This window comes from Carcharodon carcharias, chromosome 13 (assembly GCF_017639515.1).
Source record: "Carcharodon carcharias isolate sCarCar2 chromosome 13, sCarCar2.pri, whole genome shotgun sequence".
In the NCBI taxonomy this organism is placed as follows: domain Eukaryota; kingdom Metazoa; phylum Chordata; class Chondrichthyes; order Lamniformes; family Lamnidae; genus Carcharodon; species Carcharodon carcharias.
The window spans coordinates 70,810,709-70,832,953 of NC_054479.1; the positions used below are offsets into that span (position 1 = coordinate 70,810,709).

At 43.5% G+C, this 22,245-nt stretch overlaps 1 protein-coding gene across 6 annotated transcripts in view; it reads left to right on the top strand.

The window, feature by feature from the left end:
• The window catches only part of smpd4 (sphingomyelin phosphodiesterase 4), a 72,880-nt gene that overhangs the window by 45,634 nt on the left and 5,001 nt on the right, over positions 1-22,245 (top strand). For all 6 annotated transcript variants that reach the window (XM_041202736.1, XM_041202735.1, XM_041202737.1 and 3 more), the window contains 6 exons: positions 6,053-6,143; positions 8,736-8,836; positions 10,163-10,326; positions 13,257-13,462; positions 14,416-14,652; positions 21,218-21,349. In XM_041202736.1, the coding sequence (XP_041058670.1) occupies positions 6,053-6,143; positions 8,736-8,836; positions 10,163-10,326; positions 13,257-13,462; positions 14,416-14,652; positions 21,218-21,349 (931 nt within the window). The remainder of the gene's footprint in view (positions 1-6,052; positions 6,144-8,735; positions 8,837-10,162; positions 10,327-13,256; positions 13,463-14,415; positions 14,653-21,217; positions 21,350-22,245) is intronic.

A 22,245-nucleotide genomic window follows, 5' to 3' on the forward strand; every position in this document is an offset into this window, starting at 1 on the left:
GCAAGATGTCTGTATATTTATTTAACCCTGGAGTGTGAGGGAAATTTGAATTATCAGCAGCAAGCTTCCCATGTGTTTAAATAAGGAGAATTGTTTATTCACATGCTCACCGTGAAATCTAATGCTGCGGTGCTCTCTCTCTCTGTCTCTCTCACAAACGCAGTCAAGGGACGTATAGTTCAAAGAATAGTGCACTTTTATAAGTTACAATCAAAAAGAATATTTCATAATTCCTGTGATTATCCCATTCTGGAAAACATAGGTTGCAGGTCTGATCAAAAAAGATGTCATCACTCCAAGTGCTGTTTAGGTAGGTTCAACAGCCGGAGTCACGTGCCAAAGTGGTTTGCAGCATTCTCTTGAAGAGATGATCTTTCTGCAGCTCAGAATTAGTTGCTTGTGGTCTCGGTGCCAGGAGATCAGTTTGTTGTATTGGTGGACCTGAAAAGGAACAGGCTTGGGGACTTTACAATGTTAGTCTCCAGTTCTTAAGGCATAATGTTACTGCCCTTTCAGTTGCTGCTGTGTCCCTCTGCAGACTGCACTTAAAGATTAAAAAAGGAGACCAACACGGCTGCCCTACCGTGTCGATCCTCACAGTTCCCTTTTCCAAATGTGGTGTTGGTCCTAGGTTGATTAGCCACAACAAAGTTTATTGTTTGAAGACATTCATTCTGAGTGGGAGAGTGAGATAATCAGAAAGACCCACCTGAGTCCAGAATGTCTTGGATGGTCTCAGGATATAGGCAGTTGACACCTCTTAGTCTGGAATGTATCCTTTTGTCCCTGTGAGATAGGGTGGCAATTTTTAAATTCTTAGGTCGGATGACCTTTGGTGGTCATCTTTTGCAGCACATACTGTCCATTTTAAAAGAAAAGTCAATTCCAAAAGATTCCACACACGGTAAAGTTCTTATTTTTATAAGTTATGAAAATGACATTACTGGACATGATATCTGAAATTGGCTAACAAAAATCTAGCAAAGGAATGAATAGATGTGGGGCAAAGGCAGGGGTATAGAGTTCAGTTAGAGTAGCCATGATCTCGTTGAAGGGTGGAATAGCCTCAAAGGGCTCAATGGCCTTCTGTCTCTGTGGAATTTGTGTTCCTAAGCACCTTCTATTTCAGGCTGTCAATGCAAGCATCAAGCAGTCCCAACATAGCCCACTTTATATCAAATGCTGCCAGTAGTAAAGCTCCCTCCGTACTGTCCCATTAAATTCTTTTAGATCAGGTACAGCACTGGTTAGAGTAAAATTCCCTCTGAACTGTTTCATCAAAACTTGTACTGATATTGAACTTTTAATGTTAAAACTGTGCCAAGTTGCTTCATAATGCAGCATTCATGATTCCACTCCTCTGTCATGTTAGATGGTACATTTAACCAGTGTACCACCTGTGGGAGCCCTATACCCATGTCTGAAATAAATATGTCCAAAAGGCTGCAGAATAATATGTGAGCAAAGTAATACTTGTAGAGAACAAGGAAGGTTTAAAAATGCATAGGCTTGACTGAGTTATCAATAGTCCCATATTTCCTCATGGAGCACAGTCCCAAAGGTAATTATACAATAAATAGAACAAAAATTGGATAAGCTTGCAAACTTGTACGAACCCACAAACATCAAAATTTTGATTTCTACCTGATGATTAAAATACAAAAATAAATCTGCAGCTGAAATTGTAAACAGTACTTTTTATTGTCATAATGTCAGGTACATCAAAGATTAAATAAAATTTCCCTTTACAATCCTGTGGTGAGAGACTTCCAACTTAGTGCCAGTAACTGCTGAATTGGTGCCCACTTTCCTTGCACTGATTTTGAAATGTTGAGTTCAGTCCTTGCCCCTCTCCACCCCTAGAGTTTTTTTTAAATTTTTTTTCTCTAATTTGCATCACTCCCAAAGTTTTCTTTCTCAGCTTCCATCTCCACATGCTGTCACTAGAGTTGTGGATCTCAGCACCAGGTTAAACATGTAGCATTCCTTGTGTCAGATGGTAGCGTACTCATTTTCAAATTGAGCCTGATTCCAGGGCTTCAGATGATCTGAGCTGTGCTGTATTGCCATTAGACTAAGGCCCAATTCAGGTGGACATAAGATTCCCTGATGTTAGGAAAGCAGAGAGCTCTCCTGGCTGTAGTCCAACATTCCTTCCTCACTTCATGTCACCAACAAATCCATTACCTGCTATCTCTGTCTGAGACATCTTGGATGCCATGTTTCTTTGCTTTACAAAGTGCCTTCAGGTGCCCTGAATATGCTGTATTCAGTGCTGTGCCAGGCACTGGGGAGAATATTTTAAATGCGATAATACAACAGACCTTCACCTTGTTGTTTTCCATGGCTAAGAACATTTGGCCTCTCAAGCCTGCTTCACCATTCAGTAAGATCATGGCTGATCTGGTTGTGGTCTCAACTCCAGTTTCCTGTCTGCCCCTAGTAACCCTGGACTCCCTTGCCCAACAAAAATCTGTCTAACTCTGCTTTGAATAAATTCAAAGACCCAGCCTCCATTGCTTTCTGGGGAAGAGAATTCCACACACCAATGACCCTTTGGGAGGAAAAAGTTTCTCCTCATTTCTGTCATAAAAGAGAGAGCTCTCATTTTTAAACTGTGTCCCCTAGTTTTTCTCCCCCACAAGAGGAAACATCTTCCAGGTATCCATCCTCAGGATCTTATGTTTCAATAAGATCACCTCTCATTCTTCTAAACTCCAATGGGTATAGGTCCAACGTGTTCAACCTTTCTTCATAAGACAGCCCCTTCATCCCAGGAATGAGTCCAGTGAACCTTCTCTGAACTGCTTCTAAAGCCATTGTATCTTAAATAAGGAGACCAAAACTGCACACAGTACTTCGCATGTGGTCTCACCAATGCCCTGTACAGCTGCAGTAAACCTTCCCTAGTTCTATATTCCATTCCTCTTGCAATAAACACCAACATTCCATTTGCCTTCCTAATCACTTGCTGTACCTGCATAGTAACTTTGTGATTCATGTATCAGGACACCCAGATCCCTCTGTACCACTGAGTTCTGCAATCTTTCTCCATTTAAATAGTATACTGCTTTTCTATTCTTCCTGCCAAAGGGAACGAGTTCACATTTACCCACGTTATACGCCATCAGTCAAAGATCTGCCCACTCACTTAACCTGTCTATATCCCTTTGTAGACTCTGTACCTTCTCTTGACTTACTTTCCTACTTATCTTGGTGTCATCGGCAAATTTCATTCAAGTCGTTGATACAAATTGTAAATAGTTGAGGAGCCAGCACTGATCCTTGTGGCACTTCTCTAGTTATAGCTTGCCAATCTGAAAAAAAACACATTTATCCCTGCTGTCTGCTTCCTGTTAGCCAATCAATCCTTTATCCATGCTGTGGCTTCACTATGGCCATCTTGAGAAGAATGACAGACTAGGCATAAATGGCATCACATAGCCAGACCCCCTCAATATGTTGATGTTGCAGTAATGATACGCAGGTACCTTGCACCATCTGTTAAAAGTAGCTGTTGGGAGACCGATTCATCCTCAGCTCAATGGGTTGTCAACTCTTGAGTCCATTTCCTACCAGCCCTCCTTCCCAAAAGTGCTGACTGTGCTGTTGGGTAGGTTTTCATGGACTGTTCAACCACAAGGGTCATTAGCTGACATCTGTACCTACTTGCTTCTGTGGGGGTCACTGATTAGTAATCATAAGTTGACTTCTCTTCCCTCACCTCCAAGGACATGATGGCAGCTTGTAACACCTCTGTTGTCACCCAGCCTTGAATCAGCTGGAGGACTCTGGAAATAGGTTAGAGAAATAATAGAGGGAGAGCAGAACTGGGTTACTGTAAGGAGAGAAATAAGAAGGGTCAGGATGTTAATGTAAGACATTAAGCGAGGATATTAAAGAAAAATGAGAGCAACAAGGGAGCAAAGAAAAGCTATAATGAGGTTTTAATTGGAGCAAGTGATATGCAAGTATCATTTCATAACACATGCTGTCATTTCCTACACTTCCCATATGTAGTGTGCTTTGCCTGAATATTAAGAGTTTGCATTAAAAATCCTGAGATGGTGTATATAAGTGCCAGTTTTGGTACATCAACAAATCATTTGCCCATCTCGCGTAGATAATGAATGGGCTAGAACAGGAAAACAGTGGCATTGGAACTTTGTGTGGAGAAATAATGATAAAGCTGCTGGCATATGTCCACAGGGCTATCGTCAGTTAATGCTGGGCACTTGGTGAGGCCACACATGGAAAGGTATGTTCACCAAAAACATTTGTAAAGGCCCAAACCAGGGTAGAGGGGAGCAATAAGACTGATCTAGGTGCGAAGGAGATGTCCTATGAGGAAAACTGGGGAAGCTCAATGGTCACGAGGAGTGATCTCATTAGAGTACATGATAAATAGGATAGGACAGTAAATCCAGAATATTCCTTGAAATTATCAGGAATGTCAAATCCGAATACTTTTAATTTTCACTGAGTTAAATTTATGTCCTACCGTAAGATGTAGGAGCAGAAGTAGGCCATTCGGCCCATTGAGTCTGCCCCGCCGTTCGATGACATCATGGCTGATCTGATAATCCTCAATTCCACTTTCCTGCCTTTTCCCCATAACCCTTCATTCCCTTACTGATTAAAAAAACTGTCTATTTCAGCCTTGAATATACTTAATGACCCAATCCCTATAGCCCTCTGCGGTAAAGAATTCCACAGCTTCACTACCTTCTGAGAAAAGAATTTCCCCTTCATCTCTGTCTTACGTGGATGGCCCCATGAGATTATGCCCACTGGTCCTAGACTCTCCCAGAGGGGGAAAACAACCTCTCAGCATCTACCCTGTCAAGCCCCCCTCTAGGAATCTTTTATGTTTCAATAAGGTCGCCTCTCATTCTTCTAACTCCAACCTACTCAACCTCCCCTCATAAGAAAATCCCTCCATACCCAGGATCAACCTAGTGAACCTTCTCTGGACTCCAATGTCACTATATCTTTTTTTAGATAAGGGGACCAAAACTGTTGACAGTATCCTAGGTGTGGTCCACCTAGTGCCTTGTATAGTTTTAGCAAGGTTCCCCTATTTTTATGCTCCATTCCCTTTGAAATAAAGGCCAATATTCCATTTGCCTTCCCTATTACCTGCTGAACTTGTATGCTAGCTTCTTGTGATTCATGCACAAGGACCCCCAAATCTCTCTGCTACAGCTTCCTGTAGTCTTTCTCCATTTAAATAATATTCAGCTCCTCTATTCTTCCTGCCAAGTTGCATAACCTCTCATTTTCCCCCATTATATTTCATCTGCCAAGTTTTTGCCCACTCACTTAACCTGCCTGTATTCCTCTGTAGACTCTTTGTAACATCCTAACCACTTGCGTTCCCCTATTTTTGTATCATCTGCAAACTTGGTGATAGTAAATTCACTTCCATCATCCAAGTCATTAATATATTAATGTTAAGCTGATAGTCGAAAGAATAACTTTCCCCAAAGTTACAAACATTTGCAGCAATCTGCCAAGCTGGGTAATAGAGGAAAACATAGTGCTGAAATTAGCTTAGCTGTGACATGAGAGGACTAGAGGAATGGGCTTCATTGGGTGAATTTGGATACTGGAGGAGTGGATTTTAATGGGAGAGTTGGGAGACTAGAGGAATGGGTTTTAATAGAATATTCAAGGGATGGTGGTTGGGTTTATTGAAGAGATGAGATTCATCAAGCAAATGGCTTTCCCATGCTTGGCATTTGATGGTTTTTATTCATTGTCAGGATGTGGGTGATGAGGCTGACACTTGTTAGCGTAACAAGAAATTAACAAACTATTAACTGAACCTCTGAAGTGTGTGTACGTGTGTATCATCAATAATGATCATAAATTTATAGGAGGAAATGTTTTTGTGCTTGAGTACAGTGATGTGTGTAGTGTCTTTCACCCTCTGGGTTGGAGCATCACATATGCTGGATGCTGTAAATGAAATTATAGATTCTGTAATTTCTCCATTTCATATTGATGTCTGTTCTGTGACTATAAGTAATTTGTTCTGATTTTCTTCCAGGGCCGTGATTTCATGTTTTTTTCAGCAGAAGCTTTATGTGTTCCTGCAGCAATGTTTCAGTCACTGGCCCCTGGATGCCTCCTTTAGAGCTGTACGTTACACGTTGTTTTATTATGTACCTCATAGTTCCTTTGTAAAATTAATATTCTATGTTGATCTCCTAAAAACAGTGACTGTCACCAGATTTAATAACAGGGATGTTTGCCAAAGTTTTAACTTTGCCATGTTCTGATGCTGGGAAGTGAATTTCACACTGACTGGCTTTTGCAGGCATTTACTGAAATTATTGAAAGATAGGAGATTGACTGACAGAATATTGCAAGATGTTTAACCAAGGTCAAATTTAAAATTCTTATCCCTGTCTTTAAATCCCCTTCTTATCTCTGAAGTTTCCACCAGCCTTGCAACTTCCCATGAACACTTAACACCTCCTGGGTTCTTGTTCACCCTCTCCTCCCCACCTGTCACCACTATTGATAGCCATGTCTTCAACTGTTTAAGCTCCGTGAACTGGTATTTCCTCCTGTCCTCTGCTTCTCCACCTCCAAGACCCTCCTTAAACCCCAACTCTGAGCAGAATTTTGCCGTAGGTGAGCAGGGGGCGGGCCCTGCTTGCCAACATGTAAAATGATGCAGGATGACCTCAGGCGGAACCCCGAACGTCACCCCGCCCTATTTAAATTTTCAGGAAGGCGGGGGCACAGCAAAATCAGCTGTGTGCCTGCTGACCTGTCAATGTCCAACTGAGGCCATTGACAGGATCATTTAGACAATTTAAGGACCTGCCCGTCCAACCTTAATGTTGGCAGGCAGGCAGGAGCCCCGGCGGCAAATAGAAAAAACGTGAAGCCTCATCCACTGGCGGGATGAGGTTTCATGTAGGGATTTAAAAAGTTTAATAAGGTTTTACTGTAATTTATGAACATGTCCCATCTCATGTGACATTGTCACATGAGGGGGACATGTTAGGGAATTTTTTTTTCTAATTTTCATATTTTTAAGAAATGTAAGCAGCACTTAGCCTCAGGGAGGTGTGCGCTCTTTCGTGCACATGTGCAAAAGAGCGCACTCTCGCTCTTGGGGAATCCCTCCACCTGCACAGGGAGCACATAGCGCTTCCCACCAGATGTCATGCTGGGCGGGCCTTAATTGGCCCACCCATGTAAAATGGCAACGAGGCCCACTTCTCCAGCGGGGATCGTCTCCCCACCCGCCAGAGATTGGGTCGGGCCTGCCCGGCAGGCAGAAAATTCTGCCCTCTTTGTGCAATATTGTAAAACAAGTGATAGCCTTGGTCAAAGTCACGATCTATCCCAGCATCTGAAATTTGGATATTTCAGAACATCATTAAAATACTCGTGAATTTTTAGTATTCTAACAGCCCACAGTGTAATCCTTGAGTGCATTTAGTGTACTGCTACTATTATAAGAACATAAGGAATAGGAGCAGGAATAGACCACACGGCCCATCGAGCCTGCTGCACCATGCAATATGATCATAGCTGATCTTGGACTTTTCCACCTTGCTTCCCATATCACTTCATTCCCTGAGACCAAAAATCTGCCCCTATCCCAGCCTTAAATGATGGAGAATCCACTACCCTCTGGGGTAGAGAATTCCAAAGACTCTCAGCCCATCTCAGTCCTAAATGACCGGCCCCTTGTCCTGAGACTATGCCCCCTTGTTTTAGATTCCCCGACTAGTGCCGACCACTGGAAACAATCTCTATGCAACCAGCCTATCAAGCCCCTTCAGAATTTTGTAGGTTTCAATGAGACTGACTCTCATTCTTCTAAACTCCAGAGGATATAAGCCCAATTTACTCAGGCTCTCATCTTAGGACAAGCCCCTCGACCCTTGAACCAATTTAGTGAAGCTTCGCTGTACTGGCTCCAGTGCAAGTATATCCTTCCTTAAATGTGGAGATCAAAACTGTGCATATTATTCCAGATGCAATCTCCCCAAAACCCTGTACAATTGTTACATTTGTTATTCTTGTTCTCTAATCCTCTTGCAATAAGTGCCAACATGACATTTGCCTTCCTAATTGCTTGCTGCACACGTGTTCCTTGTACAAATACATCCTAGATTTTTTGAACATTAACACTTACAAGTTTCTCATCTTTTAAAAAAATATTCAGCTTTTCTATTCTTACAATCAAAGTGAATAACCTCACACTTCCCTACATTATACTCAGTCTGCCATCTCGTGGCCCACTCACATAACCTGTCTATGTCTTTGCAGCCTGTGTCCTCCCTGCAGTTTACCTTCCCACCTAGTTTGGTATCATCAGCAAACTTTGATACATAACTCTCTGTCTCTTCATCTAAGTCATTAATACAGATTGTAAATAGCTGAGGCCCCTCAGCTATTCCCTATACACCATAGGGAGCAATGCTGATCCTTATTATTTGCCAGTATATTTCTGGTGTGATACTGTTAATTCACCACTTACAACTGGATCAGTTGCCACCACCAGTAGTACATCACCATGTTGTCATGGCATCATTCTGATGAATCTGTTGTACGACTTAAATCTTCAAACGTAATCCAACTGAAGGAACAAACATTATAATTGTAATGTCAGGTGCTTTCTGCTATCAAATGGCCACTTGGACAGGAGGTTCAGTTTTTAATCTGCTTGCATGTCCCCTTGTTAATGATTTAATTTTTCTCTGCAGGTTTTAGAAACATGGCTCAGCTATCTGCAGCCATGGAGGTATGCGGCAGAGAAACTACCCAACGTGATTGAATCTGTGGATCGCAGTGTACCAGACAAATGGTAAATCCTATGGCAGTCATTGATATAGCAGTGTGTGAGAATGAGGTTACGGTGAAAATGTAAATGAAGATACTCTTCTAACTTGGCTCAAGTAATCTTCATTCAATCAGTGCCATCCAGTGTTATTCTCTCAGCCAAGTTAAACAGCTTCCCTATTTATATTATCCATGCTTCTTACCATTTGAGAGACCTGGACCGTGTTTCCCTCTTGCTCTTTTCTCTAGTTAAAAGCAGTTCACCTCAGTTAGCCTTGCTTAGAGCAAGAAGCTGTCATTTTTAAGGTATTGTGCCCTGCACTGCGCACAGTATACCAAATGTGCCCTTACCAATTAGCCTTTGACGTATCAGGAGTGAGGAAGAAGGTGTAATTGAGTTCTGAACAATAGAAGTGAAGTGGTTTAAGAAATGTGAGAATGGTGGGTTAATGAATAGAACTGTTTGTTTGCTTGGGTGGTAAATACTGACATGGACTAGCTGGGTTGTATGTTCTGTCTTCCTGTTGCGACTTCTATGTATTTCAAGACAGTGAATGGGAAGTGGCTTGATCTGGTTGAATTCTAGAAATCGAATGAGTTTGAACAATTGGAACTATCTTTAGTGGGAATCAGTGGGAAGGGGTTTGGGTCTAAGGGATTCTGTGCATAAACGAGTCGTGCTTTATTTGGAGGGAATTTCTACAATCAACCTTATTTAAAATATTATTGAGTGAATGATTGTTTCACTGTTTGAGATTATTGTGGTTTATTCTAAAGCTGCTAATATCTCACTTTAATTCCTCACATCATTGTCAGCCTTGGTAATTCCTCAAAGACTCTCTTTCCTCTTTGCTTTCCTCTCCCTGCCAAATAAAATCAGTGGCTTTACATAACTTATTAAGATGGGATCTAATGGAGGGGTTCAAAATTAGTAAGGTTTTGAGAGGCTAAATAGTGAAAAGATTGTTCCCAGTGGTTGATGAATGCGTTAAAAAGGAGCACAGATTGAAGATTATCACTGGAAGAGCAAATGGGGACATTGGAAGAAATACTTTATTAGAACATGGGAGCATTGAGGAAGGGCTTGTAATGTCATTTAAAAAGAAATTGGATATGTATTGACAAAGGACATAAGAAAATAGGATTAAAGTAGATTCTTCAATTTGAAGAGTTAGCACAATGGTAGTGATAATTGAATATTTTTCCACGCATTTTGTTGACATTCACAGCTATCTTTGTGGAAACATAGCTTGGAGGATGCCTCCGTTTTTCAACAGTCACAAACTGAAACAGATGCTATTTGTAGCTTTACTCCTTTATGTCCTACTTCTAACCCTTCACTCTGTCACAGGGCACCGTTTGTGCAGGAAAACCTGCTGATGTTCACAAAACTCTTCCAAGGCTTTCTGAATCGAGCTTTGCGCACTGATCTTGTCAGCCCCAAGAATGCACTGATGGTGTACCGAGTGGCCAAGGTGTACAGTCAGCCTAATCTCGCTGAAATGATAAAGGAAGGTAAGGGTGATTGTGGTGCTATTAGCAGTGTAAAGTCCTTGCTATCCCCAACTCATTTACCCCCCAGCACTCCTTCAGATCAGCCAAATCTCTTCACTTGGCTAGCTCTGCTGCAGTAAATTCATAATCAATTTCTGAGGAGGGAACAGAGTGGTAATGTTCTAAATGTAACTTATCTGGATTTTCAAACGGCCTTCAATAAGATGCCCCAAAGCAGGCTAATGAATAAGGTCAGAGAATGTGGAGTCAGGAGACAAGTGGCAGAATGGACTGCTGACTGGCTTTAAGACAGAGCAGAGTGTGGGAGTAAAATATCGTTATTCAGGTGGGAAGTGGTGTTCCACATGAATCAGTGCTGGGATCACTGCTGTTCACAATTTACATTAACAAAAAGGACTTTGGGATTGAAAACACAATTTCAAAATTTGCGGATAACAACAAATTGAGGGTGAGGAAAAGTAGTGGAATAGTCAATACTGAGGAGGAACATACAAATTAGGAGCTTGAGTAGGCCATTCAATAAGATCATAGCTGATCAGATTGTGGCCTCAATTCCACATTCAGGATAATCTTTGACACCCTTGTTAGCCAATAATTCATCTCCGTCTGCCTTAAAAATATTCAATGACCCTGCCTCCACAGCTCTCCAGGGAAGAGTTCCACAGACTCATGACCCTCTAGGAAAAAAGATTTCTTTTCATCTTAAATGGGAGACTCCTTAGGTTTAAACGGTGTCCTCTAGTTGGAGTCTTTCCCAGAAGGGGAAACATCTTCTCAGCAACCACCCTGTCAAGTCCCCTCCAGATCTTGTATGTTTCAATAAGATCACCTCTCAATCTTCTAAACGCCAGTGGATACAAGCCCAGCCTGTCCAACCTTTTCTTATAGGATAACCTCCCCATCCCAGGAATCAGTCCCGTGAACCTTCTCTGAACTGCTTGCTGTATTCTTCCTTAAATAAGGAGACCAAAACTGCACATGGTATTCTAGATGTCTGACCAATGCCCTGTACACTGTAGCAAAACATCCTTATTTTTATAGCCCATTCCCCTTGCAATAAACACATTTCCCTTCCTAATCACTTGCTGTACCTGCATACTTTTTGTGATTCTTGTACCAGGACACCCAGATCCTTCTGTACCACTGAGTTCTGCAGTCTCTCCATTTAAATAATATGCTGCTTTTCTATGCTTCCAGCCAAAGTGGACAAGTTCACATTTTCCCACCTTATACTGCATCTGCCAAATTTTTGCTGACTAATTTAACCTACCTGTTAGACGGCAACAAATCACAGGAGAGCATTAATAAACCTGCATAATGGGCAAATAATTGGCAAATGAAGTTCAACACACAAATGTGAGGTGGCATGTTTTGGTAGGAAGAATAGGGAGGTTATTTAACTATCGGAAGGTGCAAGCCTAGGTAGAGGAGCAAAGGGGTCTCAAAGTACAACAATAAGCACTAAAAATCACACCATAGGTTAGCAAGGCTTTAAAATTGCAAAGCAATCCAGGCATTAGGGTTTATTTCTAAAGGATAGAACTGAAAAGCAGTGAAGTTAGATTAAATGTGTATCGTTTCTTGGATAGACCACACTGTGTGCAGCTCTGATCACCATATTACAATATCAATATAAAGACACTGGAAAGGGTGCAGAGGAGATTTAAAAGGAAGAAGCCCAAAATGCATGGGTATACATATCAGGAAAGGGTGAACAAGCTAAGTCTTTTCCCTTGAAGAGTAGATACAGAGAGAATGTTCCCTCTTGCGGGGAAGAGCATAACTTGAGGCCATCAATATGAGATAGTCACCAAGACATCCAATAGGGAATTCAGGAGAAATTTCTTTTTCTAGTTGAATGGTAAGAATGTTGAACCCACTACCGCAGGGAATGGTTGAATTATTGATGCATTTACGGGGAAATTAGACAAGCACATGAGCGAGAAGGGAATAGCGGGTAATGGTGGTAGATTTAAATGAGGAAAGATGAGAGGAGGCTTGAGAGGAGCATAAACAGCATGGGCTGGTTGGGCTGAATGGCCTGATTCTGTCCTGTATTTCCTATGTAATCTAATATAGTTACTAGTGGCTTAGGACAAGACTGCTTGGAAAGCTCAGTGGTTATAAAAGCCAGGCCCAATGTGATAACCTGAGCAGGAGAATCGATGATATGATCTTCAGCCTGTCTGGAGTTTGGTTAGGCTTCTAATCACTGACACATGCTGGGCATTGTGTAAAGCCATCCAGTGAGGGTATAACGAATTCTTGCTCTGATTGCTTCTCCTGGTCTCCATACCAACCCAAATGCCAAATATCCCATCAGCAAACTCTGAACTTCCACATGAAGAACACATCCAGGGAGCAGCCAGTGCCTCTGGAATGTATACCCAAGAACTGACCACTGGCTTCAGGAGAAGAGGAAATGTTAAATAAGTTTATTGCCAACTTTTTTTTTTGAAAACCCTGCAATGTGGGAAATGCCCTCCTCAAGAGGTATTGCAGCTCCATTCATCAGTGGCACTGTGATGCTGAACCCCACCCAGGCAAATAAAAAGACCCAAAGAACCTGCATTTATATAACACCTTTCACAACCCCAGTATACCCTAGTGCTTTCCTGACAATGAAGTGCATTTGAAGTTTTGCAATGTTGGCAGCATGCCGCCGCTGCCGCCACCCCCACCCCCCCCCCCCCCATCGCCAACCACAGCAGTGCCTGCTCCCACCCCCGGCAGCACGGCGCTTCCACCGCGGTGCCCCCATTACTATACTGGAGTGTCAGTCTGGATTATGTTCAAGCCTCTGAAGTTGGACAAAGGTGCTGCCAGTGTGTCACTGGTAACTAATTACCCCCTCCCCCCACTCCGATATTTCCAGCTAACTGTTTCAGTTTATCTCTGTAAACCCCAAATTGTGCCTTGTTTTAAAATAGCTGAGCGCTTGTTCTTGGAACCTGATCCCTTGCACCATCCAAGGCAGCATCGTGTGTATGCATCTCCAGGGTTCAGCAGCAGCTTCATGTCATCGTGGCATTCCCCAATGGCGGATACAACCTTCAGAGTCAAGAGTCATGTGTACAACCTGGAGGGGCAGGATTGTGTGTACAAGCAGATGTTTGGGTCTGACGTCAGGAATTTGGTAAGTACAAGGTGCTGAGACTTCTTTCTTTATTGTGCACTTGAGCGAAGTACTGTTGTTGGAATAGTGCTGGGGCAGTGGGAGGGATGAGAATAGCAATGTAATATTCTTTCCACCCACCCCCATCACCAATTCCCAGACTCCTTTGAAGGCACTGGGTTATGGGTCATGCAGATGCTGACACTTGGGATAAACAGGTCCTCATAGGCACTGGCTGTCACTAAGGAATGGATCCCACAGGCACTGATTCTTGTTCGGGAATGAGTTCCATGGTAATTCTTTGAAGGCTGGTCTTATCACCAAACTGTGCCTTTCTGCAAGATCATTAGGAAATCAGGAATTGGGTTCAAGCACATTTTGGCCCAGCACATTAGTTCACTGACACTGCAGTACTGGGCTTGACTACTCTTCATAACTGCAGAACTGTAGCTGGCCCAAGGTGTTTCATAAGAGGCTTATCAAACAAATGTGACACTTAACCACATGAGCTATTAGGTGAGAAGACCAAAAGTTTGACCAGAGAAGTTAGGGGAATTTTAAGGAGTGTTTTAAGAGCAGTGAGAGGCAGAGAAGTTTAAGAAGACAATTCCAGAGCCTAGGGCCCAGACAGTTGAAGGTGAGGCCAATAGTGGTAGAGTGATTAAAACAGGGATGTGTAAGAGACCAGAATTAGAGGAGCTCAGATATCTCGGAGAGTTGTGAGGAGATTAGAGATGGAGAGGGGCAAGGCTATGCAGGGATTTAAAAACAAGGATGGGAATTTTTACAATCAGTTGTTATTGGTCTGGGAGCTGACATAAGTTAGTGAGCCCAGAGGTGATTGGTGAAAGGGGTTTGATGTTTGTAAGGCTATGGGCAGTAGAGTTTGAATTGAGCTGATATGTAAGGACAAGGTAAGGACAAGAGAGAGAATGGAAAAATAATGCCTAAGCCGCTGGCTCCTCCTCTTGCAGGTACTGAAACTGGCCCAGTTAATAGCACAGGCCAAGCAGACTGCTAAATCCATCTCTGATCACACAGCTGAGCAATCCACAGGCCACTCACTGATGTCCTTGCTGGGTCTGTCCACCTATGATTTCAACACCTCTGCTTACGGAGGCAATGACCTGGATGACTTGGGACCTGATGAGATACGGAAAACTGATGAGTATTTGGAAAGATCACTGGAGTATTTGTGTCTGGTGTTCAAGGTAAGATTGAAGTTTTGAGTGTTTGAATTGACTCAAGCTAGGCTTTGCTCAGGACACAGTCTAACTCTCAATTTGGTAGGGGTTCCTCTGCTAATGCCCTCGCGTTGCTAAGGGACACCTGAATGTTATGTTCCCTGGGCTGAAAGAGAATTTTTGCTGGGCTGTTCTGACTCTGCAATATTGCTAGTGGTCTTTAGTCCCAATCCCTTTATTTCCTAATGTTGTAACATATCAGGGTCTGATCTTCTGAAGGCTCCAGGTCTATACTATTGTCAGAGGGGAGGGGTGGGGGGGTCCTTGGAGGGCAGGTGGATGTAGCCTTGGAGACTCCTACTCTCAGTCACCTGATAGGTGATGAGAAGGTTTTGTGGGTTTGGTCTCCCAGCTCTCAATGCATACTGTGGAATGCAGAACATACAGAGGACCTAGATACCAGCCTGGTTTCCCCTCTGTTTTTTGAAGTCAGGCCAATACAAAAGACAAATCAGAAGAGAATTTTCATAATTGATCAAAAGTGTTAATCAAAATAGCTTTCAAGGCCTCTAAAGCTGGTTGGCAATAGTTTACAAGGTGTTGAACTCCAGTCACTTGCTGGACCTGATCTAGCATCCTGGCACTTGGTGTTGGCCTATTCAGAAGTTTTTTGTTCATTCAAGGGGTGTGGACATCACTTGCAAGGCCAGCATTTTTATGTCTATCCCTAATTGCCCTTGAGAAGGTGGTGAGCTGCCTTGTTGAACCACTGCAGTCCATGTGGTGTAGGTACATGCACAGTGCTGTTAGGATGGGAGCTCCAGGGTTTTGACCCAGCGACAGTGAAGGAATGGGATATAATTCCAAGTCAGGATGGTGAGTGACTTGGAGGGGAACATCCAGGTGATGGTGTTCCCATGCGTATGTTGCCTTTGTCCTTCTAGGTGGTAGAGGTTACAGATTGGAAGATGATGTCAAAAGAGCTTGGGTGAGTTCCTGCAGTGCGCCTTGTAGCTGGTACACACTGCTGCTACTGTCAGTGGTGGATGGAGTGTTTAAGATGGTGCATGGGCTGCCAATGAAGTGGGCTGCTTTGTCCTGCATGGTGTCAAGCTTCTTGAGTGTTTTTGGAGCTGCACTTATCCAAGCAAATGGGGAGTATTCCATCACACTCCTGACTTATGCCTTGTAGATGGTGGACAGTCAAGAGGTGAGTTACTTGCCATAGAATTCTCAGCCTCTGACCTCCTCTTGTAGCCACAGTATTTATATGGCTCGTCCAGTTCAGTTTCTGGTCACTGGTAACCCCAGAATGTAAATTGGGGGATTCAGCGATGGTCATGCTGTCGAACGTCAAGGAGGGATGGTTAGATTCTCTTAGTGGCGATGCTCATTGCCTAGCACTTCTACGATGGGAATGTTACTTGCCACTTAGCTCAGATCTGAATGTTGTCCAGATCTTGCTGCATGTGGGCTTTCAGTATCTGAGGAGTCACAAATGGTGCTGAACATTGTGAAATCATCATGAACACCCCCAGTTCTGACCTTATGTTGGAGGAAAGGTCATTGAAGCAGCTGAAAATGGTTGAGCTTAGGATGCTACCCTGAGGAACTCCTGCAGCAATGTCCTGGGGCTAAGATGGTAGGCTTCCAACAACCAGAACCATCTTTCTATGTTCCAGGATTACCTGGAAAAACTCAGCAGGTCTGGCAGCATCGGCGGAGAAGAAAAGAGTTGACGTTTCGAGTCCTCATGACCCTTCGACAGAACTAGTTCTGTCGAAGGGTCATGAGGACTCGAAACGTCAACTCTTTTCTTCTCCGCCGATGCTGCCAGATCTGCTGAGTTTTTCCAGGTAATTCTGTTATTGTTTTGGATTTCCAGCATCCGCAGTTTTTTTTTGTTTTTATTTCTATGTTCCAGGTATGACTCTAACCAGTGGAGAGTTTTCCCCGTTTCCCAGTGACTCCAGTTTTGCTCTGGCTCCCTGATGCCACATTCAGTCAAAGCCTGTGTTACCTTATTGCAGTGACAAACAGAGGATAGATTTTGGTCTGCATTTTGCAAAACGCACACAATCTAAGCCAATCTCTAGGTATGAGGTCCTGCACCTAATCTGTACTGACAGCAGTGGTGGATTTACGGTTAGTGGGGCCTGGTGCTCATCTTCATTTCCCCCCCCACCCCACTACCGCTGCCCCCCAAGACACAGCCCTAAATAATGGGGCGTTGGTTATTTCACTGGTCTTTTCATAGTTACTTAACTACTTCTGCACGCTATCATACAACCTCAGTTCTCGCCACTCAACCAAAAAATTTAGTGCCTATGACAAGATGATACAACTTAAAACATGTATGAAATGAGCACTGCTTTGCTCTCGTGGTGCACTCAGTTAGCACCTGGTACATTAATGGCAGGATTGAGGCGTGTGCAATGCCAAGTTCAAGCCACACCTCAAGGAACTTCTGTTGATCAGCTCATGTTGCAAAGAACGTGAGCTTTCGACTGGCTGTGGAACAGGACACGGTGCGATCTCCAGCGAGAAAATAATTTAATTGAAAGAGACCAATTTCTGTAGCTTGAGAACGGATCTGTCCTGGTTAAATGTCTCGAGTACCAACATAAATGCTGCAGATACTCAGCAGATGATGAGATTTCTGTGGAGACACAGACAAAGGGGATGATCATTCTGATATCACCGATCTTGCACTATGTGTTTCATCTCAGTATCGACTCTAGCTCGTTTCATGTTGTTCATTTTGTTGTCAATTTCTCAGATTGAAAAAAGTCTCAGTGATAATTACTATAATCTAAACCACCCAATGTTTATCAGTAATGTAAGATGTTATGAATAGGTTAAACATTCCGGATAGAGATTAAAGTCTATGTTTAAGCTGAATCTTACAAAGCAGTTAATTTATACCCGAGCTCATCTCACAACTTAATTATTGCCCTCCATCAATATATAAAGTAGGCAATAGAATTCTCGAAGTACGTAAGGCAGTATGAGCAGGAGTGGGGTTATCATGTTTCTCGACTAATGGTCTCCAGGTTAATTTAACCTGTGACTCTCTTTGTTCTCTCCCCCTGTCTGTACGCTGGAGTTTTTAAAAAGAAGACTGAAATGTGATAATGCTTTGAGACATCCGGTGGTCGTGTCCAATGACAATACAGCCAATGTAGTACAGTTGGGCCGCAGTCACTGTTGCATACAGGAAGCTCCCTCAAACAACATCTGACCATTACCGGATAACCTGCTTTCTTGACGCTGGTTCATGGATAGCAGGACTGCAGGGAAAATTCCCCTGCTCTTCCAGAAAAGAGTGCCTGCCTGAACCCCCACAACAAAAGGGCTGAAGCTTCAAGAAAACATCAAAGCCACCCCCTTTCCTGCCTGGTTCCCTGTGAATAAATAGCACCACAATGGAATGGCATCCTCATTGCCTCTCGCTCCATCTCCCCCCCCCTGTCCTCCTAGACATTGTTCAGTTCAGCTCTAATCCCCAATCAGTTTTTGCAGTGTTCAGGCTCTCTTTTCCTGCTGTTAACAAAGAGAAGGGTTATTATGCAGTAAAGTGAATGTGCTGTGCATCCAGATTGCTTCTCTCTCTTTTCCCCCCACGCTTCTCATTTTATAACTTACATTGTAAACTAACAGCCCAGCAATGCAATCCGTTGACTCTGAAAGCTAGAACCATCACCATTCTTCCCCTAGGAACCATGTTGCATTCATTGTACTCACCGTGCACAAGTGAAACCTGCAGCACTTGACAAAAGCAGCCCACACATTATAACCCAGCGAGCACAGAAACGTGAATCTAAAAGCTGCATGAGTGGTATTATTATAGGGACATCACTGGAGAGTGTTTCCCACCTCTCAGATCTCAGCCATCCATCCACATTGCCTAGAGCATGCTGAGGCTGCTTACCCAAATCCTCCTTCACACGCCAACCCTCACCCCCACCCTTCCTCTCCCTCCACTTCACTCCAGCCACATCAAGCTCGCAAATCGCGTAATGGTTTGCTTGCATCTTGAGAGGGGGGGGAAACTGCCAGTGTCTACTTGCCTGGATGAGTGCAGCTCCAACAACACTCAAGAAACTTGACACCATCCAGGACAAAGCAGCCCACTTGATTGACACCCCGTCCACAAACATTCACTCCCTCCACTGACGCACAGTGTGTACCATCTACAAGATGCATCGCAGGAATTCACCAAGGCTCCTTAGATAGCACCTTCCAAACCCATGACCAGTACCATCTAGAAGGACAAGGGCAGCAGACACATGGAACACCACTGCCTGTAAGTTCCCCTCCAAGTTGCTCCCCATCCTGACTTGGAAATATATCGCCGTTCCTTCACTGTTGCTGGGTCAAAATCCTGGAACTCCCTCCCTAACAGCACTGTGGGTGTACCTACACCACAGGGACTGCCGTGGCTCAAGAAGGCAGCTCACCAACACCTTCTCAAGGGCAGTTAAGGACAATCAATAAATACTGGCCTAGCCAGCAATGCCCACATCCCATGAACGAATTAAAAAAAAATATTCATTAAAATGTATTGTATAAATAAGCTGGGCAACAACGTCAGTCTTACACCTTGGAAAAATTAGGGTTGTGTTGACCTATTAGTGAAAAATCTCATAAATCCAATAGGTCACTGTGAAACGTTGAGGTGAAAGCTATCCTTGTAAATGTGTGTTTAATGAGTGCAGAATATGTCCCGAAATAAATAAATTATACTTTGTTCCCCATCTGCTAAACAATATCGCAAAAGTACTCCTTTTAGATTATGCATGTCTCAGTACTGGAGTGCTCAGTTTAGTGTTAAACTGAACTGGATAATGGGATTATTGCACAATTTTAATATCACCCCTGGCAATTTATGGAGAATAAAAGAATTGTTTTACAGACAAAAGACAATTAAAATAGCATGATAAATTCCTAATAGTAACCCCAGGAATATCCCAGAAGAACAATGAAATTTCAGCATCAGATTAGCTCATAATACCATGAACAGCAAGCTATTTAAAGTCACAATTCTGACAGCCATCGTATTGGTGCTCACTGTTAACATTGGATTGATGTAAATATGTAGACTGATGGTGCTGCTGCTTCAGACCCTGCTATAAAATGTGTGAAAATCTAGGTGAAGAATATCCACACGCATTCCAACTAGTTTTTTTTCCAGTTCTCTAGTTGCCTAAACTACATAAAGGAATTGCTGAGGAAAGAGGCTATGTTTATTTTTACACCTCACTATTTTGGGCCCTCCAGCATTTTGCTCATCTATGTATTAGAGCTTGTGATACAATATCAGGGTGTGCAGCTCTCCAAGCAGGCAGAATCTCCCATCCTTGTGTTCCTCATTCACCTGCCAGTGGGAATAATCTTTCACCATCAGGTAATGGTGGGGTCTTGATGTATCACTCACCCTATTGCTGACTGTTCCTTTCTGGGTCGCTCTCGCTCTCTCTATGGTGCTGATGTTCCTGGCAGAGCAGCAAATTCTAGGTTCCACCGCTTCTGTATTCTCTAACCCTCTCTTTTCTTTCTACCCCCACCCTGAGAGGTTACATTGCCTTGATGCTCACTGCCTCCCCTCCCCTGAGTCCTTGATCTCTCCTGAGTGTCCTTACTCCCCTTTCCCAGTTGCCCTGGTGCATTTCCCCCACCCCACCCCCACCACCACTTTCTGTAGTCTCCCGGAGTCCCCAATCCAGTCTTCTCCATATGTTCACAATGCCTTAGCTCACTTTTCCAGTCAGCCAGGAGCCAGTTCTCTGGACCTGCTTGTGGGGTGGGGGCTGTAGCAAGACATTTTAAAGGCACAGTTCTGCTCGGGCTGTCAGAAGCAGCACCTGGAGACTTGACAATACCATACAGTGGGCTGTATGATCACGACTGCTGAAATAATCCGCTGCTGGCATTAATGAAACTTTTATGCAGTAACGTTGCCTGAACAGAGCAAGTATGGTTCCCTGGATGTGTTCTCTGCTATATCTGATTAATTTGCAAATCAGTCTCTACCATCACCTTATGAACAACAGGACAACGAACTTAAAAACAGAATCCTGCAGATGCTGGTGATCGAAAATCTCAGGTCTGGCAGCATCTGTGGCGAGAGAAACAGAGTTAACGTTTCGAGTTCGATATGACCCTTGTTTGAAACTCAGTCATAAAAAGACTTGAAATGTTTCTCCCTCCACAGATGCTGCCAGACCTGCTGAGTTCTTCCAGCACTTTTGCATTTTTATTTTGGGGTAGCAAACTTCCTCATTCACATCAGTACCTACAATCATACTGATCCCCTCAAATTGAATTAGTTGGCAGAAAAGAATCACCAAGTTACCAATGTTGAAAAGTTACAGACCAGGGAAGCTAGTTAACTCCAGTTCCCTTCCCCAGTGCACATAAATACATATCCTCCCAAAGGCAGCCACAGAAAGCCCTTCAAACGTGGTACAATGCCTGTTATCTTCAAATTCCCAATATTAAAAAAATGTCAGAAAATCCTTACCACTGAACTCAATAACTGAGTGACTTAGTCTAACCTCAGGTGATGAAACTGATGTGTAACTCTCCACAGCTCAGCACACCACACTTGTCATCCCTGGCAACAAATGTGGGAGCAACCAGTGATGAAAATGGGAGGCACCAAATGCCCGACTGTATTCAGGGAGAGAATGGGCTGACCCTGACCCAACTGGGCAGGTACCAGGTACGTACGTGCACACTCACTGTCACTGTCACTCATTATAACACACCAGAGACTCGCAGTCTGGTTGGAATTGAGGCTGTTTCTATTTCTCTGCTGAGTCCAGTCTGTGAAGGGCAGGCATGTCAGGAGTTCTCCTTTGTTTCTGTTATTCACTGTGGTGCAGACAGTTGGAGTGGTTTCTGAGCAGTGAGCCAATGCAGGATCTCACAGGGTTGAAGTCTAATTTAAGAATTCTCCTATTTTTCTGATTTCCACTTTGTCTTTGGGAGGATTCCAGTTGTCTTGTGCCTGGCTGTTTTCAGAATGCAACGTGACCCAATACCTAGCTCCTGGGTAAGTGACACAGGGAGTGGAAGAAAATCAGAGAGATACTATAAACATAATCTCTCCTCTTAGAAATGGCCTTAAGATCTGACAAAGTGGAACTCTCTCAATAGCTCAGTAATTTTGTCCAGTAAGTAATTGAAGTGCTTTATTCAAGAAAGTCCATGGCTTTTCCCTAGCCTCTGTTAAACTGCCTTGTCTTGGCCAGGGCAGCAGGGAGGGTGTGACATTTGATCTGTGCTGGGGAGGATAAAAATCATGGCCAGTGACCAGCACCTGTTAAACAGCAAGAAACACTGCTTTGTTCGAATAGAAGGTGCTGAAGCTGCAGGGATTTGGGGGTAGTGGGGGGTGGGGATGATAGAGGGTGGAATCTAACCATTGACACTCTCGCTGGGATGCAGGTTCTGTTAGGTGCTGACTATCACTGGGGTGCATTTCAATGGATCTGGGTGCTTTCCTGCTCCAAACTGTAGGGAGAAGGCTGGGGGGCTGCATAGTCTGCCATGTATACCATTGTCTGTGGGTGTACTGGGATAGTCTGCCGTGTGTACCATTGTCTGTGGGTGTAC